Source organism: Lytechinus variegatus, chromosome 16 (assembly GCF_018143015.1).
Source record: "Lytechinus variegatus isolate NC3 chromosome 16, Lvar_3.0, whole genome shotgun sequence".
NCBI lineage: Eukaryota > Metazoa > Echinodermata > Echinoidea > Temnopleuroida > Toxopneustidae > Lytechinus > Lytechinus variegatus.
In genome coordinates this window covers 4410424-4435363 of record NC_054755.1, presented here as the reverse complement: position 1 = coordinate 4435363, position 24940 = coordinate 4410424, and the positions used below count along the sequence as shown (strand labels likewise).

At 35.2% G+C, this 24940-nt stretch overlaps 1 protein-coding gene across 1 annotated transcript; it reads left to right on the top strand.

The window, feature by feature from the left end:
- The first annotated feature begins 4424 nt into the window (after positions 1–4424).
- On the top strand, positions 4425–8405 carry LOC121430187 (galactosylceramide sulfotransferase-like). The gene is made up of 3 exons (XM_041627465.1): positions 4425–4573; positions 5886–6071; positions 7369–8405. The coding sequence occupies exons 1-3, from the start codon at positions 4425–4427 to the stop codon at positions 8330–8332; spliced, it is 1299 nt and encodes a 432-aa protein (XP_041483399.1). The 3' UTR covers positions 8333–8405.
- Positions 8406–24940: the final 16535 nt, after the last annotated feature.

Here is a 24940-nt window from a genome sequence, read left to right as displayed (position 1 = left end):
TTTTAGTGATCACTCTTGTGATTTCTTTGCCCCTCTTTCTCATTGTGTGCATTATACTTTTAGGGCCTTTGGCAGCCATTTTGAAAATCAAAATACAACATTCATCACAATACATGGCATATTAATGATATATTTCGTTAACAGTTACTCGTGTAATCTTAATATTATGCATTTTAGTGATCACCCTTGTGAATTTTTTGGCCCCCATTGCCATTGTACGCAATACTGTTTGGGCCAGTGGCGGCCATTTTAGATATCAAAATACAGAAATCTTCCCATTTATGATATAATGAATGATATATCTCGTTAGTAATAATGATTTGCGTATATCACTTCGTTCATACATTGCGATTTTTTGCAGTTTAGTGCTCACTTTTGCGAAAGCTAGTTTTCCCTCTTTATATTGTACATAATAGAGTATACAATGGACTTTGGCAGCCATTTTGAATATGAGGAAAATAAATATTTTGTCAAAAATTAATTTTTCAGAGAGTATCTCACTCCTGCCACACAATTTCATGCATTTCGTAGCAAATGTGCGGACAATTTCAGGATTTTTATGGGTAATTTGCATATTTTGGCGGCCATATTGGATTTTGCCAATTTGCGGAAAATGCTCAAGGTTACACGAGTGGCATCATTCAGATTCGTAATCAGCACCCTCGAATTGACAAGAAACCATCAAAAAATATTGTATATATAAAAAACAAGGTTACGCCTCTTCTATCCTGGACTATCAGGTTAAGTTTTTGAAATGACATTATAACTGAAAAAGTATACGAACCTAGTTCATGAAACTTGAATATAAGTGTAATCAAGTATTATTAAACATCCTGCCTTGGTTTCAGGTTTCACCAAGGTCAAAGGTCATTTAGGGTCAGTTAACTTAGACCGTGTTGGAGAAATAAATATCGAAATCTTAACCCCTTATAAGGTTAAGTTTTTGAAATGACATCATAACTTAGAAAGTATATAGACCTAGTTCATGAAATTTACGCATAGTAAGGGTGGTGACGTATTACTAGACATCCTGCGCTAGTTTCAGGTCACATGATCAAGGTCAAAGGTAATTTGGGGTTAATGAACTTTGGTCATGTTGGCGTGATGGTTGAATTGGCAATTTGGCATCATAAATCAGAAAGTATATGGATCTTTTTCAATGAAACATAGACATATAAGGGCAATCAAGTATGAATGAATGTTTTCCACACATCTTAGATCACATGATCATGATCAAAGGTCATTTTGGGTCAATGGACATAGTATTTTATTATTATATGAATGTTTTCTTGTGTGAATAATTATTCAATAGCTGTTTTCAAAATCAGCACTGCTGCTATATCGAATCGTGTAATGCAGGCGAGACTACCAGAGGCGTTTCACTTGTCTAAATTTAATTGCCTCAAAATGCCTTAAAAATTGCCTTAAAATTATTTTGTGCGGAAAGTGCATTTACCGCTATCGCGAATTCGCATTTCTCATCAACGTGATTTATTGTGAAAATTGAGCGGGGATCGAAACATATATTAGTAGTGCGAGTGGCTGTGTAAACATGGTAAATAGAACAGGTTTTAATGCAACTGAAGCATGATGCACAAAATAATATTAAAAAGAAAATCAAAATCAATAAGGATTTTATTAAAAATAACACTGCACAGCATCAAGCAAAAAGAATGTGAGAGTAATTGAAGTAAAACTGATTAGCATCAGCAGCCTTAGGTGATGTCTGGGAATAAATGCTTAAACCCGGTCAATGCATTGGTAATTGGTCAATAATCTCATACATTATTAGTATAGTCATTTTTTCCTCCCTCCAACCGCTAGAATTACCCTGACAAAATATTTTATTGCACTATGTTAAAATATAATTTAAAAGGTTTGAGGGATTTTGGAGAATCCACCAAGAAAATTCAAAATATAAGATTTTTACTTTGTTGATTCGTGACATCAAAAGCAGTAGCAGCTTTCCCTTTAATGTTTGGCATCCATCCATATCTAGCGCTCCCTCTCGGCGATTTTTTTCCCTTTTTTTAAACTTTTTTTGAGGCTCCTGGAGCTCTTATTTACAATTCTAGTGTGATTGCATAAATTATCCTGCAAAACACTTTGTCAGTTCAAATCCTCATTATCAGAACAGTGCATGGCCCTGGGAACCGGGGGTGCCCAACAATTTCCTTGGGGGTGTTGGGTATTCCCACTGATCGGCAGCACCCCCTGGAATTCTGGAAGGTGTGGAAAAATGGTTGAATATAACCCAAATGACCTTCATCTTGTATTGAAACCTTTTTTTTTGCTTTATAAATTTCTCAGAACCTAAATGACCTAATTTACCTCCATTTCGTAGTGATAACTCCCTTTTTTTGCTTGTCAATTTACTTCAGCACCACCACCTGAACAAACATTTCCATGGCCCTGGAGTAGGGGTGCTGTGTGTATTACTCTCCATTGGCAGCAACCTTCACCTTTAAGTGAATTTTTTCTTTTTTGTTGCTTGCTTGCTTGTCAAATTTACATCATAATCCCGAGTTCAAATATTGTTCCCAGGGCCCTGCCCAACCCCGTGTACACTCTTAAAACAAATCAGTCAAATTGATAAGACCAGTAGTCAGCTGGGTGCAACTGATATGACAATCATTGATAATTCCATTTCTGACGTATATTATAGTCAGAAATAACTATGCTCTAGTAAAATACGACTAGAAAATAGTCAAATATGACTAGAATAACAGTTGCTTCCAGCTGACCCCATATTAACTAGTCATTTTTTACTGATTTGTTTTTAGAGTGTATATTTTCCCCTAATCCTATATAGGGAAGGCCCAAACTTGCCATAGGCACCATCAGCTCATGATATTCTGAGCTCAAGAACCAGTGACTAAATAGATATTTCTTTATTCGCATCGAATATTTTCACAAAATGTTCTCGATGGCATAATGCTAGTCCATGCAGGGGCCTGTTGCAGAAAGAGTTGCGTTTAAAAACAACTAAAAATCGATTGCAAGTCACTAACCGTGTATTCCATTGCTTTAAACTAAATTTCATGTTTAATTAATCACGTTTGATTAAAGATGTCATGCCAATCTTTTTAAACCTTCATTTTCCTTTCAAATTTAAGTTTCGGCCCGCAAGTTGTGGGCCGAAAATCTAAAAAAAGAACCGAAATAGATAAATTGTGAATGGAGACGTGATTGGGTGCGTACTTTATTCAACGCAATAACGAAACTTGGTTTTGTATGAGTTACCTTTGATTGCAAGTCTTTCTGCAACAGGCCTCAGATATCGAGGGCTAAGGTCACGTGCTCGACATTTGCACCGATGAGGAGGAAGATGCGAGGTTGGTGTGTGAGCTGAGGTAAGAACCACGCCCAAGTCGCCTGCCCATTCCATTTTCCGTGTTTCTCACTGGTTTAATTCACTTTAAAAGGACAAGTCCACCCCAGCAAAGTATTGTTTGAATAAATAGAAAAAAAAATCAAACAAGCATTATGCTGAAAATTTCATCAAAATTGGATGTAAAGTAAGAAAGTTATGACATTTTACATTTCGCTTATTTTTCACAAAACAGTGATACGCACAACTCAGTGACATGCAAATGAGACAGTCGAGGATGTCCCTCACTCCCTATTTCTTTTGTTTTTTATTGTTTGAATTATTATTTCATTTTTTTTCTTACAGATTTGGCAATAAGGACCAACTTGATTTGATTGAACAATGCTAATTGCACATGTTCAGGGAGGAATTAATCTCTGTTCCATAGAACAACAGGGAGAAAATTGGTATATTTCATATAATAAAATACAAAATAAATAGTGAGTGAGTGATGTCATCACTCTCGTCGTAAATGCAAATTTTGAATGTTCATCTGCAATGAAAACGTATAAATTCATACACAGACACCTTAGGCATCAATATATTTTTTTGGAATGGTGACAGTTTTTTCTGCAATATTTCAGTGCATCTCTTTTTTATCTTTTTTTCCAAGTTTACATCTGCACCCCCAGTCAAAAAAATCGTTCCCAGGGCCCTGGCAAAGTGGCGTACAGATCCCCCCCCCCAAAAAAAAAAGAGAGGAAAGGGGAGAAAAGAAAAGAGAGAAGTGTGAAATATGATATTATGTTTTCTGAATCTTATATCAAAATCTATCACAAAGTTTTATTTTTTGTTAATGTCGAAATGTTACCGGTAATTTCACGCGATACGCCATTTCTAGCCTCCCCCAATTTTTGTCTAATTACGCCACTATTGGAGCATAGACATTCATATAATCTCGTAATCAATGTTATTGAAATAGTGGCATATACGCTTTTTAGGGGATTTACCAAAAGAAAGATAAAGAAGGCTTGAACGTCTTTATCATAAACTTTTTTTCATTTCAGAGGTGATACCTTCTTACTCATTATTCATTTTATGACGGAAATTTATAATGAGGAGCAGGAGAAATAATCTCGTTGTGTTCGGATTCATGATGATTATATCCATATTAGTAATCATCTCTGTAGCTCCGACACATAGGATAGGCTTTGGAGATTACCATCCGGATCGCGGGTACAATTACTCGACTATCCGACGAAGGTAAGAAAACCGATGATAACCATTATACAGTACAGTAAATAATAATAGTGAAGGCTAATTTGTGAAAACTATGTATTTCCGTTTGAAGTAATGATGTATTGATAAAGGTATCTATATAGTAGTGGTGGTGGTGGAGAAGTATATAGTCAAGCTCCCAAGTCCCAACAAACCGAAGCAACACCAATTAATAAATATGATAATAACAACAATAATGATGATGATGACAATGATGTTGATAATTTTTAATGATCAATGATAATAATAATGATGATAACGATGATAATGATAAATTTTAATGATTATGATGGTTTTGAAATTAAAGGTCAAACTTTGAACAGGGCAATTTCCCTGATTTGAATATTCCAAACTAAATGATAACAAGTATAGATTCTGAAATATCCAAAACCTTATACAAATACATCACAGCCGTATACAGTACAGATTCAGAGTAACCGAAATATACCTTCTTTTATTTTCTTTTAGAATGTTTTAAGTCTAAATGATACTCCGTTCTGCTTACGCAAACGTAACTTACAGGTCAAGTCCACCCCAGGAAAATGCTGACTTGAATAAATAGAGAAAAATCAAACTAGCATAGTGCTGAAAACTTCACCAAAATCGGATGTAAAATAAGAAAGTTACGACATTTTAAAGTTTCGCTCATTTTTGAAAAAAACTGCATGTGATAAGCACAACTAGGTGGGTCAGTCGATGATGTCCATCAATCACTATTTCTTTTGTTTTCTTATTGTTTGAATTATACCATATATTTCTTTTTTTATATATAGATTTGACAATAAGGACCAACTTGACTAGACCATTTAGTATTTAACAATGCTAATTCCACATGTTCAGGGAGGAATTATTCGTTGTATCACTTGACAATGAGGAGAAAATTAAAATATTTCATATTTCATATAATAAAATAAAAAAGAAATAGTGAGTGGATGTCATAGTCTCCTCATTTGCATATCAGCCAAGATGTGCATATAACTGTTTTGTGAAATTAAGCAAAACTTTAAAATACCATAACTTTCTTATTTACATCCGATTTTGATGAAATTTTCAGTGTGATATGCTTGTTCAACTTTTTGTTGGGTTCCTTTTTACAACGCTCGGGCCAGTGTGACCAGGCCCTTAAGGATTTTACGTAAATTTTTGTTTATCGATTTTTCCCCAATTTTGTGAGCGAAATTCGACCCTCTCTCCCTTACCGCTCCACGACCGCTCCAACAACGCTCGGGCAGTGTGACCAGGCCTTAATCATAAAACCGACACTAATTCCTAGCTCCCTTCATTCTCCGATTTAAAGGCTTTTGGGACCACGTTCGTCATCATCTAATCGGCCAATTTCGCATTGTGACGTCATCAAGCAGGTTGTGTACATCAAGACCCATAAGACTGGTTCCACCACACTAGAAACTTTATTCAACCGGTTTGGATTCTATCATAATTCATCATTTATCTTCAATAAACATGGAGCTCTTGGCCATTTCGAGTAAGTTTGCATAATTATGAAAAAAAAAAATCGGATTTCCCGAAGAATTCTTGTTCGCTCTTTGACATTTTTTTGGCCAAGTACAGCCAGCATCTGTATGATTTGCATTTTTTTCTCTTTTTTTTTCGCTTTCCACCTTTTAGCAGCCGATCCATACTCACACACCACGGCTGCCCGGGGAACAGGGGGAGGCTGCCTGGGACCCCGGCCAACAATAAATTTTGCAAAAGAAAATGAATTGTATTCATGAGCACAAGTTTGTGTGATCAGAAAGCAAAATCAAAGATCTAAGGATCGAGGATAGGGATCGTTGGCAATATTTCCCAGTCCTTAGTTGATTTACATTTTCATCAAGGAACTGATATTGAGAAAATCAATCCTACGCATTATAAATAATTTATGATCCCTATTTATCAATGATTGCCTAACTGCAAGACTGCATTAATTCATTGTGCATTACTTTGGATTTTCATAGGATTTTCACAGTTATTTCATAGACAATTTGGTCAAACAACCTTTCATTTCTTTCATTATGATAGGCAGATTTCAAAGCAAGATATTACGTAAGCTTGCCTTACATAGCAGGATGAAGAAATTAAATAGACCAGGTAACTAGAATAGCACAACAATGAACACTCCATGAAGGTATTTGTTGCATTCCTACTTTGAAAGCATATCATATAGCATGTTGCACAATGTACTTGGCAAACTGTGAAATACCACTGAGTCGTTCGTGGACGTATTGTTTTTTGTGGATGTAAATGAAAACAACAATTCAAAAGAATATATGAATAATCAAGACATCAAAGTTGGTGCTTATCTCATTAGATTTAAACCACCATGTCACTTCATCAGTACAAATGACCTTCCTCTGATCATGCGCAGAACATTGCAGAAAGGGACTACGAACTGGCTTATAAGTCGATTTTTTTTTTCCGGTGCACAGCCTTTAGTAATATGGATCTCACCTGAATAGATTTAATAATTTAACCAATTATATCACGCCTGGAGTGAAGACTAAAGGCCAAACTCCGTCTGTGTCCTTGGTAGAGCCAGCCACACTTCATGGTGAATCTAGTCTCACTACTTCAGACTCTGTATTATGTAATATTCGAATTGCGATAACCAATGGTCTGTGCCAGAGATAGGCCTACCAATCACAATAATCCGCTTTTTTGTCCGTTTAACTACACTCCTCCATGTATAGATTATTTACAATTATGAATAATAATGTTCGTCAGAATACATGCATGTTATTAATGGGAAATTCTTAACTGCATTTATTTGTATCTTACAGATCAATGGACCTACGTGAAGCTGACGTCATCAAACATTTGCTACCACCCTTGGGTGTGGAGGAAGGAGATTACGATAAGTATAGGAATTACGATACAAGTACGATTCACGTGCGATTTTACCGCGATGTCTTTGATCGGTTTATGGCCAATGATACGCGTTATGTTTCTAGTGTTCGCAAACCTGCCGACCAATGGGAGTCTGCTTTTAACCAATTTGGGTTTAGAAAAGTCATTGCAAAGCTGGCCGATGCTAATAACCACACAATCATTGTTAATGGCTCACTCAAATTACCCTTTGATAAAAATAATTCCACGCTCGATGCAATAAACGAATTCCTTCGACAGCCAGAAATATACATTGATGCGCTGAAAAAGTGGGGGAATGTTATTTGGCATTTCTCGCACAACGACCAAACCTTTGATCTCTGTACTGATCTCGAATCGACGCAGCTTTACAACGAAACGCTTGTTAACCGGACACTCGATCGACTAGTCGACGAACTGGATTTCGTTATCGTCAACGAATACTTCGATGAATCTTTGGTGGTGATGAAGAAAGCATTTTGCTGGGATTTTACCGATATCCTGTACGTTCCACAGAATAAGCGAGTAGTAAAAGACTTGTTGCCGGAGGCCACCCGGGCTAAAATCCGCGCGTTTAACAGAGCAGATACACTCCTTCATCAGCGTTTCAATGAATCTCTGTGGAAAAAGATCAAGGCTTACGGACCGGATTTCGAGAAAGACCTGGACCATTTCAGGCAAATGTTGGTTGATGTCAAATCAGAGTGTTCGGACGAAGGAGAAACCATCCATAAGGGACAGTCTTATCAAATACTAAATATTAGACCAAAGAAGAATTCGACCTTGTTTTGTCACTTGCTGGCAGAAAACATTATTGGCTCATTCAACAGAGTCTACCAGAGACAGAAGAACCAGGATCTAAAGCAGAGTATAGGATAGAGCATGGGTGTTAATCGATGGTGGAGAGGGTTTATTTCCAATTCGTCCCATGCCAATTCGTCCAATTGCCAACTCGTCCACTATCATTTGGTAGTTCTTTTGGTCTACCATCAGTTCGTCCACTATATCCACATGGTATAATTGCCAATTCGTCCACTCATCATTACGTCAAATAACCAGTTGGTCCAATAGCCATTTAGTTCATTTACCAATATTGGTCTAATTGGACTAAGTGTTAATTCCGCAAATTTAATGAAAATGAAATGGATATTAGACCAACTGGTTATGGGACGAAATGGTAATAGACAAAATGGTGATTAGACGAGTTGATGAGAGGACCAAATGGTTATTGGACAAGTGGTTGTTAGATGAAATGTTGATGGACGGAATGACATTAGACTAAATGAAAGTAGACCATGTGGTGGATGAGTTGGACTCAAGTTGACGAATTGGCAATTTACGGGTGGAGGGGGGGGGGGGTAGGGGCCGGATACTTCCTTCATGAATATTCAGTAGGAGGACATCTTACAAAATGTGGCGTAGCTCAATTGTATCCTCTTAATCACAATGATGACAATAATAAGCAACATTTGCATAGCGGTAATTAGTATAAACGTTGTATACAATTACCCTGGCTTTAGCACGGCTATACTATTTTAAGGTGCCTTTCCAGATCAGTATAACAAAACTTTCATCTTGGATCTTGTTTACGATTATAAAACTGCTCAGAATACTCAATCTTTTAGGTCTAAATGCATGAAATAAAACATAATGCCTCCAAGGTTACTTTAAATGTACGCAACGAGTTAAATGATAATAACAACAAAACTAATTCTGTTCATGACTTAGACGGTAACAACGCTACCAAAAATTTGAAGATTACGTCTGTTACCGCTTCAGATAGACCTGTCTCCCGGGATTACCTTATTGATAAATGTTCAATATCTTTCAATCTTGTGGATGGAAAAGTTCCTAAATTACCCAAAGGAAATGTGTTTTTGCATGTTAATATCAGAGGTCTTGTCAATAAAATCGAGTCACTTTGTTATATTTTGTCAAACAATTTCCATTGATGTTCACTGTGCTAACGAAACCTTTTGTGATAATTCAATATCTGATGAAGAGATTTCTCTTGATGGTTTGAGGGTTGAACGTAAGGATAGAACACGTCACGGTGGAGGAGTAGCCGTTTATGTATCTGACAAGATTTTTTGTACACCAAGGTATGACCTTGAAAACCAAGATTTAGAAATGATATGTCTTCAAATCACTTTATCTTTTCAGAAAAGTATTTTAGTCATTAGTACATATAGACCCCCGTCAAGCGATGTTTCTTTTTTGAAAGTTTTGAACAAAGTTTGGAATCAATTTGCTCGTACAATACTTCAATTGACGAGGTACTTATTTTAGGAGATCTAAATTGTGATTACAGTCAATTGAAGGACTTGTACCTGTGTGAAATTAGAATATTTGATTAGGTCGTACAGTTTCGTTCAGTTAATTGACACCTTTACACGTGTCACAAGTAATTCATCTACAATCATTCATCTCGCTTTTACAACTCACTCTTCAAGAATAATCAAGCATGGATGCATTTCACTTCTGTTAGCGATCATTATATGATTTATTTAATATGTAAATTACATTCTAATACCAGTATTTCTGTTCCTAAAACGATAACTTACCGTCCAAAAGATTTTGACGAAGATCAATTATTTATTCTTCTTGATTCAGCGCAATGGTCTAAATTAAAGGATATTTTTGATGTTAATGAATTTTGGAGAACTTGGAAAACTATTTCTATTCATATTTTGTACAAAGTCGCTCCTAAGAAGTCAGTAAGAGTTAAAAATCGGTCACTCCTATGGATTTCTGCTGACATCAGAAAAATGATAAGGCAACGTGTCAATGTTCATTGTAAATTATTGAAAATGAAAAATAAGATTATATCACAAAATGATTTTTCGCAAAATGTTTTGTGTAAGGATTTATGGAATACTTACAAAAAGCTCAGAAACAAGGTCAATATTTCTCTTTTTGAACGTAAAAAAGAATATTTAAAAAAAAGAAATAAAGAATAATGTTAATGATATGCATAAAATGTGGAAATGTCTTAAATCTTTATCGTCTGTTCCTTCTATTATATATGACAATGAAATGGTTTCTTATTCAGATAATGATATTGCTGATGCTTTTAATGATTATTTCATTCGAATTAATGCTAAATCCCAACAAGAGATGAATACACATGTTGAAAATGATCAAAATAATTGTATTAATACTTTTCTGGATCCGACTTTTACAATTATTTTTAACTTTGAGCCTGTTAAAGAAGAATGCGTTGAGAAATTTATTTCAAAGTTGGATATTAATAAAGCAACAGAATCTGATGATATTGATGCAATATATTTATTAAAATCTAAAGCTTTTATCGTTTCTTCTATAACGAGGCTAATTAACTTATAGTTTGCATTTGGTGTTTCCCCGATGACTGGAAGTATGCTAAGGTTTTTCCATTATCTAAAAAAGGTGACTTTAATTCTGTTTCCAATTTTCGACCAATTTCTATTTTACCGACTATAGGCAAGATCTTTGAAAAAATTGTCCATCAGCAGTTATATGACTACTTGATTTCCAATAATATTCTTAGCATAGCACAACTCGGTTTTCGACCGGGCCATTCCACAGCTTCAGCCCTCGGTTTTTTAACTGATGATTGGTTACATGCTATAGACAAAGGTCAAATTACAAGAGCACTTTTTATTGATTAAAGACGTGCTTTTGATACTGTAAATACGTCTATTTTATTGAATAAATTAAAGAATATTGGTTTAAGTGATTTGTCTTTAACATGGTTTCATTCATATTTAAATAACAGAAAACAATATGTTGCGATAAAAATGCTAAATCAAATGATCGATGTATTTCCCTTGGAGTTCCACAAGGATTTATATTAGGTGCCTTACTTTTTTGATTTATATTGATGATATGTTAAAAGTTTTGAATCATGGAAAGTTAGTAATGTACGCTGACGATACTACCCTATATGTAAGTGCTACGTCTATTCATGAAATACAAGTAAAACTTCAGAATGATTTTGATGCAATCGCTAAGTGGATCAAGTTAAATAAGCTATGTTTAAATGTTGATAAAACCAAATATATGATCATTGGAAGTAAAAAAAGACTAAATGTATTGAAAGATGTGCAATTTCTATTAAGTATGAAAGTATTGATATTGAAAAGTGTAATAGTTTTAAATGTCTTGGTGTTATTATTGATGATAATTTGATATGGTGCAATCATGTTGACTCTGTATGTAGAAAAGTATTTGCAGGACTTGCTCAGAAGAGTGAAACCATATGTTGATGAAGTATCAATGAAATTATTATATGTATGTCTTGTTCAAACACAAATGGATTACTGTTGTGAAATTTGGGGGAATAGATATTTAGGTCAAATTGATAAGTTGACTAAATTGCAAAAGAGGGCAACAAGACTTATTTTAAACTGTGTTTACTCGTTTAAGATGGATGCCTTTTAAGAATAGAGTATAGAATACTTAAGGTGTATATTTATTTATAAATGTCTTCATGACTTATCAGCAGATTGTTTTAAAAATGTTTTTAAAGAAATTTCTCAAGTGCATAATGTAAATACTCGACAAAGCGCTCATCATGATTTAGTTATAGGTAAATGCCGTACTGATTATTATATAACTGCTTTATATTATGATGGCTGCGTTCTATGGAATAGTCTCCCCCAAAGTGTTAAAAATTTTAAAACCCTCAACAATTTCAAGCTCTTTGTTAAAAGACATTTCCTAAATCTTGCCTAGGCCGATCTACTGGGATGCAATACCATTCCCCCTTTTAGGACTGATGCTATTAACTATCATCTCTTTTTTGATGTATTACTTTATATAATCACTTTATCACTTTAGTCACTTTATCATGCTTTATACGTCTGTATTTTAATATCATATGGACTGATGATTGTATATGTATTATCACCATTGACTGTTTTTAATTGTATATAGTTGTATTGTTTGTTATCCAGGGCCTCATGGAAGATCAACTTTTGTTGAATGAGCTTTACCCTGGTGAAATATGAATAAATAGATAAATAATAAATAAATAAATAATAGAGCCATTACTTCTAGCTCGCATTAAGAGTTATCTAATCTCGTTTGTAAGATTGAAGTTCAGTCTTCAGTCAGGACAATCAACAATAAAAATCAACCTTATGCAGGCGATCGGGGAAAACTTGGATGAAAACATTTTTTGCCCGCCCCCCCCCCCCCGTTGGCGAAAGCTTTTCCACCCCTATCATGTCCATTGAATTTACACTTTTTATTTTTGTTTGTCGCTTCAATGAACATCCGTCCCATCACACGACGGTAAAAGTCAACATCGAGAATGCATATTTTGTTTTTAAACAATTATGATGATTATGAATTTTCGTACATCCATCATTGTCAATTGAGTGTGCTCATCTTTGTGTACAAAACTTGAGAGGCATTAAACACTTCATGTAGGAAAACAATTTTGACAATGATGGATTTCGGATGTGTTTAAATGTCAGGTCCACCCCCCCCCCAAAAAAAAAAAAAAGTTTATTTGAATGAATTATAGAGAGATATCAAACTAGAATAAACGCTGAAAATATAATCAAAATTGAATGAAAAATAAGAAAATTATGACATCTTAAAGTTTCAATTATTTTTTAGTAACATGGATATGCACTAGTCAGTGACATGCAAATGAGACAGACGATGATGTCCCCTGATGTTCTTCACTATTTCTTTTGTCGTTTTTTTGTTTGAATTTAGAATATTTCAGATTTGACAATAAGGACCAACTTGACTGAACCATATAGTATCAAACAATGCTAATTCCACATGTTCAGTGAGGATTCCTTGACAATGAGGAGAAAATTATAATATTTTGTTATTTCATGTAATAAAAAAACAAAAGAAATAGTGAATGGATGACGTCATCGGTCTCCTCTTTGCATACCAACCACTGTGCATAATAAATGTTTTGTGAAATTAAGCGAAACTCTAAAATGACATAACTTTCTTAATTATTTTACATCCGATTTTGATGAAAATTTCAGTGTAATGCTTTTTGGATTTTTCTCTTTTTATTCCAATCAACTTGTTGCGGTGGAGCTGTTTTAAAGATCATTGGACTAAAATCTAAAAGCCCACCGACATGAGACTTTTGATTGTCTGTCAAAGCAACAGTCAAATCGGGCAAGCTGTACACAGCAAAAACTGTGATGTTAACTGGTGTACGTAGAGGACCACACCGGTTATTTTACACCGGTGTTAAATTGGTGGTGTTAGTTTTACACCTATAGGTGTTATTACAATTCTTATTTTTGATGATACATTTACACTCTTTGGTGTTATGTTTAATCTTTAGGGTGTAATTTTAACACCTCAGGGTGTGGTCCTCAATTAACACCAATTGGTGTCAGTTTTAACACCGCAGTTTTTACAGTGTACCTATACATCGCATTAGTCTCCCATCTCTGTTTATTCTCCTCACTCTTTTTTCGTTTTAGATTTAGGTTTATTCATTTTCCGTTCACAAAGCACAACGAAACCAAAGTAACAATACATAGTCAAATAGAAAGTACGACGTCAATCGGAATAATGTATAAGAATTAAAAGGTATAAACAATGAGAACTAATGCGAACTAAAGTAACTTTGACTATTAACTATATAAAACAGAACGGAAGGTCTTGCCAAGAAAAGCAAAACTTGTATGGGAGGCAAGTCCCTGTAACTTAGTTTCAATACGTATATTACAAAACTATAGTATAAAGGAGAGACGGAAGACAGTTTAAAAGGAGTATATATAAAATATCGAAGGTAACAACGAAAGAGTGACACAAATTAGAATAAATGATAATAGTATTGATAATAATAATGATAAATAATATATTATGGTAACAAAAATGTGATGAGAAAGGAACAGAGAGGCAAATATAGGGAGAGAGGGGGTGCAGGTACAATTGGAGGTGCAAAAAGGAGCATGGCAAGTGCGGGAACAGGTCGGCAGGAAAGTTATAAAAAACCCTCTCTATTTCATTCTGAAATTGTATAGCGATGCCCTTTTCATTAAAAAATAGACACCATGCATGCTTGGTTGTTTTCCAAGGACGCGCTTACTGTGAAAAAAAATGAAAAGGAACGAGAGAAGGGTGAAATATGATTTTGTTTTATGTCCAAAATATCTCACAAAATTTGATTTTTGTAATGAAAATGTCGAAATTTGTACTCACTCGCTCGCATCTTTTTATGAATTTTTTTTTTCTTGTTTTCTGTCAACACCATGAACAGTCATCGACCTAATTTAAAAGTCGTTCCAAGTGATTTGTATATTTGAGGACGTGTGTCTCATTTTCAGCTCTATTTAATTTTTGTTGAAACATTGTTATTTCTTTATGATGGTTTATTTGTTTCTCATTATGTTTCATCCATCGATTTCCCGGCCCGTCAAACACCTGTACAAATATAGGTCTCGGATTGGTTTAGCCTGGGTGCACAGAACTATCAAGCGATGTCGATCAACATCATAGCGTTCACGAGGTGCCATGATTGCTGGTTTGATAAAACAAGATACAACCTTCTCTGACGATTTTGTTTTATTGGGATCTATCATCTTAATTCCCACGAGTCTTTTCGACGCTCATAGATGTTACATTGATTTCAAGTTTATCTGGATTTCAAATCCAAAACCTTGTTTAAATAAGTTTTTTGTTTAAATGTTATAACATTTAAACAAAAAACTTATCCCCCCATCCCATTCCGATGGCTTGGCGTCCATGTCAATTAACTTTATTGATTTCAAATCCAAACAAAGGATTACAATCAAACAAAATTATTGTTATTTTGTATTCCATTAATATCAAATCGCTCGATAAAGAAATCAAATTGAACAAAATTTGCTTTTAATCGTTGATCCACACTGTCAATCGATTTCGCGTGAAATCGAACCGGAAGTATTTATATTACGATATATGATAAATCTACGAAGATGGCCGGGAAAATCTATAATAATACGCCGAGAATGCGCCTCGAAATATATTATTTCTAGGTATAGATGGCGCTATATGAATATACTTCGATCATGCTGAGTAAACTGTTCGAAACTTGCGTCCAATATTTCCCACTATCATGACTATAATAGACCAGTTCGTAATTACTTCATGGACAATTTTTGTCAAATGACCTTCCATTTCTTTCATTGTGATAGGCAGATTTCAAAGCAAGATATTATAAGCATGTCTTACATAGCAGGATAAAGAAAAAAAATGAATAGACCAGGGGTAATATCTGGAACACTGTCATAACTTTTGTTATAAATTTTGTCATTTCTCTCCGAGATGTGACACCGCTATTTGATTGTCACATATCGGTATTCTGTACATATCTCTATAAGTTCCCGCCCATCTTTTCGGAAGCAATTAGTTCTCAGTGGGGATCATTCTAAGGCCGTATATAATACACTAGCGTACCTACGGGGGGCAGTCTGCCCCCCCCCTGACGAGTCACAACCCATGCAAAGGACGTATCCCTGCCCCCCTGACGAGCTTGAATACCTTTATTGCTCCTCCCCCTGACGAGCTTGCAGACGTTTTTTTTTTCTTTTTTTTGCTTGTCATTTTTTTTTGGCGGACGGTTTTGCCCCCCCCCCTGCCTGTGGAAAATCCTAGGTACGCCACTGATATATAATTATATACGTGTATGTGTGTATGATATGTTTGGTATTTATTTAACCCTTTACATATCTCTCTTCGACCCCTTTATTTGTTTATTTTACTGTCTCACCCGTCCCAACAGGCCACATCATCCGTATACAGTGCGTTTCAGAAAAAAGGTAAACCAAATCTAGAGGGCCGTTATTCGAATCATATGTAATTTTGTGAAATTATTCTGCATGGATATTAAAGAGAAACTCATCAGTTTTCCATTGATACCCTATTTGTACGGTTACACTTCGTAATTCCGAAGGTTCGTAATTCCGAAACACGTAAATTGCCTATACCTCGATGTTCGTTAATCCGAAAACGAAAAAGGGTTCGTTAATCCGAACATTTGTGGCGTTATTCCGACGGTTCGTTATTCCGAAGGTTCGATAATCCGAAAACGAAATAAGGTTCGTTGTTCCGAAGGTTCGATAATCCGAAAACGAAATAGGGTTCGTTGTTCCGAAGGTTCGTTAATCCGAAAACGAAATAAGGTTCGTTAATCCGAAAATAAAATAAGGTTCGTTGTTCCGAAGGTTCGATAATCCGAAAACGAAATAAGGTTCGTTAATCCGAAAACAAAATAAGGTTCGTTAATCCGAAAACAAAATAAGGTTCGTTAATCCGAAAAATGAAAACCGGGAAAGCAGAGGCAGGGGGGTGGACACTTGCCGTTCAATTGTTATGAGGATGGGAAGGCAAGGGCGGCCAAACGAATTTTCGTTTGGGGGGTAAAGCCAAAAAATGACACTCATACGTCAAAATGGGCACTTTGGTGATATTTTCACCATAAGATTAGGGCATTATTGCGAGGTGTTGCGAGCGTGAATCACAAGCTAAAACTTAAGGGTATTTCAATAAAAATGGAAATAAGTTTTTAAAAATCCGAGCAGATTTCTGCTGTCACTAAAATATGTACATCTAACTAAAGAATTAACACGAGCGCAATACGCGAGCTTAAACATACTGACCAGAAAAGGAATCTTAAAGAAAGAGTTTACCTCTTTAGGATACATATTTCAACAATCGAATAACTGAGAGTGCGAAGCGCAAGCTGAAAATTTGCAATATTCCAGCCTGAAAACTTTACTTTAAAAAGAGTATTTTATTTCGAAAACATGAAAAACAGCATATTTATTTTTGAAAAAGGATCTTTCCCATTTTTGGAAAAATATGCATTTCCCTGTTTTTTATTTCATATTTGGGGTGCAAGTGCCCCCTACCTCCCGGCGGATCCAACTTTTGTCAAATGGGGGGGGGGCAATATTTTTTCGGCCATATTTTCCTCGATCGGCAGCTTAAAGTTGATTTTTGTTTGTTTTTTGAAAGGGTAGTCCTAACAGTCAATAATTAGCTTTATACTTATAAAATAAAGTAAATATGTAATAACATGATAAACCCTTTTTAAATAATGCGAGCGCGAGCTATATTTTTTTAATATGATGGGCAATATGTTTATGATCTTCAAAACGAGATGCCTATGTAACTAGATAATAACTGCGAGCAAGAAGCGCGAACAGAAATTTTAAATATATTGAGCTCTGACCTGATCTAAATGGGACATTTTAAGAACTTTTTGCAGTTAGCCATGAAGACGATGCGTGTTTCAACCAGTGGCGGCGGAACGTATTTTCCTTTTTTTGGGGGGGGGGCAAAAAGGGGCCAATAGGGGCATTTTGGTGCAAACGGATATTTTCGCCATAAGATTATCATCTGTGTAAAGAGGTTGTGTGTTTTGTAATAATTAAGTTGAGCAAAAAAATTAAGTGATCTCTGATTGGTAAGTTATATATTACGTTTCATTGCTGCGAGCGTAGCGAGCAAGCGGTTTTTGGGGAAAATGTAAAATTCGCCTATTTGGTCAATTACTGTTAAAAGGGCATCCTTGTGAGATGTTGCCAGCGAATCACGTGCTCAAACTTTTGGAAATTTCATGTAGGCGTAAAATTATAAAAATTATATTATTTACCCAGGGAAGCCACTTCAGTTCTGAAAACTGTTCTCCCAGCTATTATTATTATTATCCGTGTTTGTTACCAAAATGAATAATTTTCATTTTCGGAAATACGAACCTTATTTAATTTTCGGATTAACGAACCTTATTTCGTTTTCGGATTAACGAACCTTCGGAATTACAAACCTTATTTCGTTTTCGGATTAACGAACCTTCGGAATTACGAACCTTATTTTGTTTTCGGATTAACGAACCTTCGGAATTACGAACCTTATTTCGTTTTCGGATTAACGAACCTTCGGAATTACGAACCTTATTTTGTTTTTGGATTAACGAACCTTCGGAATTACGAACCTTATTTCGTTTTCGGGTTAACGAACCTTCGGAATTACGAACCTTATTTCGTTTTCGGATTGACGAACCTTCGGAATTACGAACCTTATTTCGTTTTCGGATTGACGAACCTTCGGAATTACGAACCTTCGGAAATACGAACCTTCGGAATAACCGAACCTTCGGAATTACGAAGCTTCGGAATTACGGATGTATGCGATTTGTACTACCTTTTTTACGCATGGCCGAATTGATGTTCAAGACAACAGGTCCACTTTTTCCAAGTTTTGGTAAAGTTTGTAAAATGTGCGCTTGATAGAATACAATGTAAATAAGAAATTTAAAGTCATTTCTCTAAAATGCTGATTGAAAGGTTAATGTCTTATTCACCATCGTCTTCAATATTTCCTCATCTCCTTTGCTCACAAACTGGTAGCGTGGAGGGATTAAAGATAGCTTGGACAGCTCGTCTTACCATTGCCGGATCATTGTACAAAAAGCATCCACCTTATGTCGAATTCATCGGCGCTGCAAATCATCAAATCTTGAGGGGGAATTACAAATACCTTGTTTCTTAAGTGACTCCAAAGGAAATAATCACAGGGCATGAGTCGTGGACAACAATTCTACGTCATGGTTGAGGGCAACAACTTGATGTCCAAAGAGTTCTTTGGGTCTATCTCGAATGACGTTGGAACGACGCGTCGGACAGGATTGCTAGTCCCCCTGAATCCACCAGAGATGCAGTTTCACTCTACGAATCTGCCTCTCAAAATGTTGGTCTAGCGACTGTGGTACGATCTGCTCGTTAATCATTTGCAATTACATTTGCCCACTCACACTCCTTCGGAAGAAAAAGGTCCAATCAAGATTTTTGCCAGCTCAGGCATCGATTGAAATATTCTCATCTGCATCTTCCCTTTCATCAAGTTTTCAAAAACTTGGAAAATGTGGTATCTGTACCTGTTGTCTTAAACATCACTTAATTTGGTCATGCGTGGCACAAATGGTACAAATAGGGTATCAATGGACAGCTAATGAGTTTTTCTTTCACATCCACGCAGAATAATTCCCCCAAACTAAATAAAATTCGAAAACAACCCCTCTAGATTTGGATTACCTTTGCCATGTTTACTCCCACACAGTTTAGTTTGCTTTTGTATCTTGGTTACTTGATTGCCTGATCAGTTGGTTGTTTGTGATTTCCTTGCTCTTTATGGCTGTAATTATGCTGCTTACCCGCTCAAATGCCAATATTAATATAAGTATTTAAATCCGATTTCCCTGCGCATAACAATGTACTTTTCATATTTATACATGATAGAACATTGAATGTCAAGCTCTCAAACTATAACTTGTACCACCAATACCTTGATTATTTGAATATTATATAAACGTATGAATATATCAAAATAGATATGTTCTTCAATATAAAATATAGAATAATAATTATTAGAATAATGAAACGAGTTGTCATTTCACATGAATCATTATCCCTTAGTTTAATCACAGTACATACTAGACGAGACTAACCACCCTGACAGATGCCCAGAAACCCCAGTTAATCTTCTTTGCCAGTAAATACCATGTATTTCTTCACAGTTTAAGTTACCAAATCGTTTTCTATTGTACTCAACTACTGTATAACGTTTGATTCATTACCCCCTCTTTTGTTATTTTTGGGTTATTTTACTGTTATCCTTCTGTTCTGCACTTTTTGTCTTACCCTTTATTTACATTGTTGTTATTACGATTTTATTTGTATGGTTTTGTTCTACATGTATATTGTTTTGTTTGTTTCAATACATATAGGCCTGATGAAGGCCCTACTGGCCGAAAGCTAGTATTAAATGAGATACCTTGAAAGCTACGTCTAGCGTCCATGCCTGGATATATAAGAAGGTAGATGACTACCGAAAATTTTGAATGTGAATAAAAGAACTTGTTGGCATTGCAAAATTGCATTACTCGTGAATTTGTTTCGCATTTCTGATGTCTTATTATTGCCAATACGTGGAAAACCAAGATGCTTATATATATATATATATATATATATATATATATATATATATATATATATATATATATATGTATATATATATATATATATATATATATATATATATATATATGTATATATATATATATATATATAGATATATATATTATATATATCGGCATCACCAATTTTTCCATAAGGGTAGATAGCTCTGGGGAACCTTGATTTAAGCTACGCCTACCTTTGTTCTATATATATATATATATATATATATATATATATATATTGTAAAGAAATGGATGAAGAGAACAATGGTAGACGTAGCTTAAATCAAGGTTCCCCAGAGCTATCTACCCTTTGGAAAAATTGGTTATGCCGAAAAAATGTCTCTGCCGGGAATCGAACCCGGGCCCCCAGCTTTGAACGCCGGTGCCTTAACCACTAGACCACAGAGACGGGCTAGCGGCTAGGCCGACCGAAATCCGATTTACCGTCAGAAAGACAGATCTGTCTTTCTGACGGTTCAATCAGATTTCGGTCGGCCTAGCCGCTAGCCCGTCTCTGTGGTCTAGTGGTTAAGGCACCGGCGTTCAAAGCTGGGGGCCCGGGTTCGATTCCCGGCAGAGACATTTTTTCGGCATAACCAATTTTTCCAAAGGATAGATAGCTCTGGGGAACCTTGATTTAAGCTACGTCTACCATTGTTCTCTTCATCCATTTCTTTACAATATTTAAATAAAAGAGTTGCCAAAGCTGTTGTACATGTATAGCTTTACACACACATACACATATATATATATATATATATATATATATATGTATTTGTGTGTGTCTTGGTGTGTGTGTGGGTGTGTATTATTATTTTTTTATTTATTTATTATTATTTATTAGAATATATTTATTCAGGTACAAAAGATCAGCAAAAAGCTGTTTTTCATCAATGACCTGATGAAAACAGAAACAAAAACATTAATATTATACATGTAAATATAATCATACTGATTCATTAACTGGGCAATGCTTATTGCTTAGTAATATAAACAAATATTTTTATGTTAAATGATATAACATGAAAATTGATAAAATGTTAGAGTTCAACAGGCATCAACTGAAAAAGATGGGGGAACATTGCTTTACCTTAACCCTTGTCAGTGTAACCAGTGCTGAGGCAGGACAGTATATAAACCGATTTTAGTTTGACGATTACGAGTTAGTGTTTAAAGGGATGGTCCAGGCTGGAGATATTTCTGTCTCAATAAATAGAGTAAATTTCACAGATCAAAATGCTCAAAATTTGATCAGAATCGGATAACAAATAACGAAGTTATTGAATTTTGAAATATTTGCATTATTCCGGTGAAACAGTTCTAGGCAAGCTTTATGAATATTCATTAGATGGGCTGATGATGCCATATCCCCACTTGTTCTTTTGTATTTTATTACTTCAGTGTAATTAGGTTTATTCAAACATTTTCTGCCAAGAACTTCAACAACTGGACTGAAAACTGATTAAGTGCATTAGTTATTTATTGCCACAACTTATTTCATCATCCTTTATATATGTGTGAAAAAATAACATTTATGATTTCATGTAATAACGGCAAGAAAAGGGAAATTGGGGATGTGACATCATCAGCCCACCTAATGAATATTCATGATGATGTGAATATAATTTTTTTTACAAAATATTGATAAATTCTATAATTCAATAAATTTGTTATTTGTTATCAGATTTTGATGAAATATTTCAGCATTTTGCTCTGTGAATTTTACTCTATTTAGATATAAATATTTTCAGCCCGGATCATCCCTTTAAATGTAGTTTAGGTATATGATACTATTCATCATGTTCATTTAGGCTATTCCATTAAAGATGTTGATTCAATTTAAACCCATGGAACATTGTAGTCATCATTTTCAGAATTGAGACGGACTTGTGATATCAATACAACATATCTGGGGGCCCGTTTCATAAAGGACTTGCAACTGTTGTAACTTTGCCATTATGGAAACTACCATGGAAACCTTTGATTCTGATTGGCTGCTGAGCCCTGTTACACTGGCAGTTGCCATTATGGCAAAGTTACAATAGTTGCAAGTCCTTTATGAAACGGGCCCCTGGAGAGCGTTTCATCAACATTTTTCGTTCGATAAGCCTCGTCAGATCCGACAACTTCCCTTGATTCTGATTGGCTCAGTAGCACTAGCTAGCTGTTCCTATGGTAACTTTCAGATAAAACATCAGACAATTCCTTTCATGAATTGCTCACTGGATATCTTAATTTTTCTCCTTTTCAAATTTTCATTCATTGAGTTTAAATGAGCTCATTTTCGCTCCCAAATTAATCCAAATAAGGAAAAGAACTGTACCCTTTCCTAGGACTAAGTGAAACATGTTTGCGCCCTAAATGGTGCATTATACCTTCTAAAAATAAGGGCAGTGTTGCATTTTGCAATAATCCTCCGACCAAGTGCTTAATTTCCTTCGCTCGCTCCACTCACCCATAAAATATCGGGGCAGCTAGGGCCTGAGCTGGAGGGGGGGGGGATTCGGGAACCAAGCAAAACCTACAATCTCTTAAACAGTCAAAATCTTGCCAAAAAAGGTCATCTATGTGAATTAGGGTGGTCTTGATACATGACCCTTTCAGGAATCAATCAACAATATATCCTGGATTTTGGTTACAATTAATTTTTTTTTCGATCGGAAAACAAGGAATGCTTGAAAGTATTCTAAAACCGTTTTCTTGTCAAATGTTATGATATGAATGTTGTTAAGAGTTCCCGAAAGTCATTCATCATTTTCAGACTAAAGGTTGTTTACAAACTACATTAGCAAGATATAGGATACTATATAATTTATGAATACTGATCTTAAGCGAGAGAGAGAACGATGAGACAAATACTTGAATGACATTGAAATTTTATTTTACAATTCAAAATAACTGAATAATCACAATATTGCAAAGTTATAGCACAATTCTTAATTACTTTTTAAATTGTAAATCATTAAGAGACTACAATTACTCTTTCTTTAGAAAAAACCTCGACTCATTTGTATTCTGCTGTTTTCAACTGCGCGCAAAAGCTCTTATAATATGAAATATGTCAATACGAGAAAAAAAAAACATGCTTGAAATTCGCCAATATTGGGCGGATATCCGGAAGCATGGTTGTCAATTATTATTCGAAGGATGTGCAATTCGTTTACACAAATTCACTTTTCTTTTTAATACTGCCGAACTAAAAACTAGTAATTGATAAGATTTCTGAACCACCGCGCCTGCGGATCGGCAAACTTTCGTGATATAGAATGCGATTTTTCTCATTTTGTCAATCTTTTCCGCATACATTCGTAATTCCGAAGCTTCGTTATTCCAAAGGTTCGTATATCCGAAGGTTCGTAATTCCGAAGACTAAATGATTGACGAACTTAATTTCGTTTTCGGACTAACGAACCTTCGGAACAACGAACCTTATTTCGTTTTCGGATTAACGAACCTTCTTTCGTTTCCGGATTATCGAACTTTGGAATAACGAACCTTCGGAATAACGCCACAAATGTTCGGATTAACGAACCCTTTTACGTTTTCGGATTAACGAACATTGAGGTACTTTAGGCAATTTACGTGTTTCGGAATTACGAACCTTCGGAATTACGGAGTGTAACTCTATTTTCGACAGTAAAATCATTTTCATGTCATTCACATCCTTCGTGAATAAAATCACTGAACAAATTCTCTTAAAAAGAAAAAAACCTTATCACAATCCTTTCTCTACGACTTGCAAATATCAGAAAAGCTATAAACTTTTTAGATGAGAATGGATTACATGCAGCAGTGTCCATCTTCGCATTATATCATTATTAGGTAAAACGATAACCTTTATCCCTTTTTATATATAAAGGCGCCCACCGTAATAAGAATTAAACAATATAATCAAATTAATCAGATACCAAGTTCCGAAGATCAGTATAACTTTGTACAACTATTCTTAAGATTCGAAAACGAGCGTCCATAAATTTGCGTAGAAAAAGTCTTAAGTACTGTTAAGTCGCATTAAAATAAAGAACAAAAAATAACAACTTAAAAAAAAACACAACTTAGTTGAGAAAATTTTAGAGCAACAGGGAAGGGAGGGATTAGGAGGACTGGGATAACCCTCCTTTTGATTTATTCTCTAAATTCCCCATTGAAATAGATTGCGATGAGGGGCCAATCGAAAGTTGGATTGGAGTTTTCAATTCAATAGACTTTGAATTCTCTCTTATTCAATTGATTTTTTTTTATCTACGGAATTTAGAGAGTATACTCTCCCATGTTCCCTGTTGGGTTTTTAAGATTTGTCGTGTGGACTGGTGGTCCTTTATTAAGGGGCACGCCAGGCTGAGAATGATATGATTTGAACAGAATAAGACAAAAATAGACAAGCAAACCACGGAAAATTATATCAAAATCGGACAAGCAGAATTGCAGAATAACAGTGTGGAGGAGCCGTGATGTAGTGGTTCTGACTCTCGCCCTGTAAACAGAGGGTCGTGTGTTCGAATCTCATCGCGGTC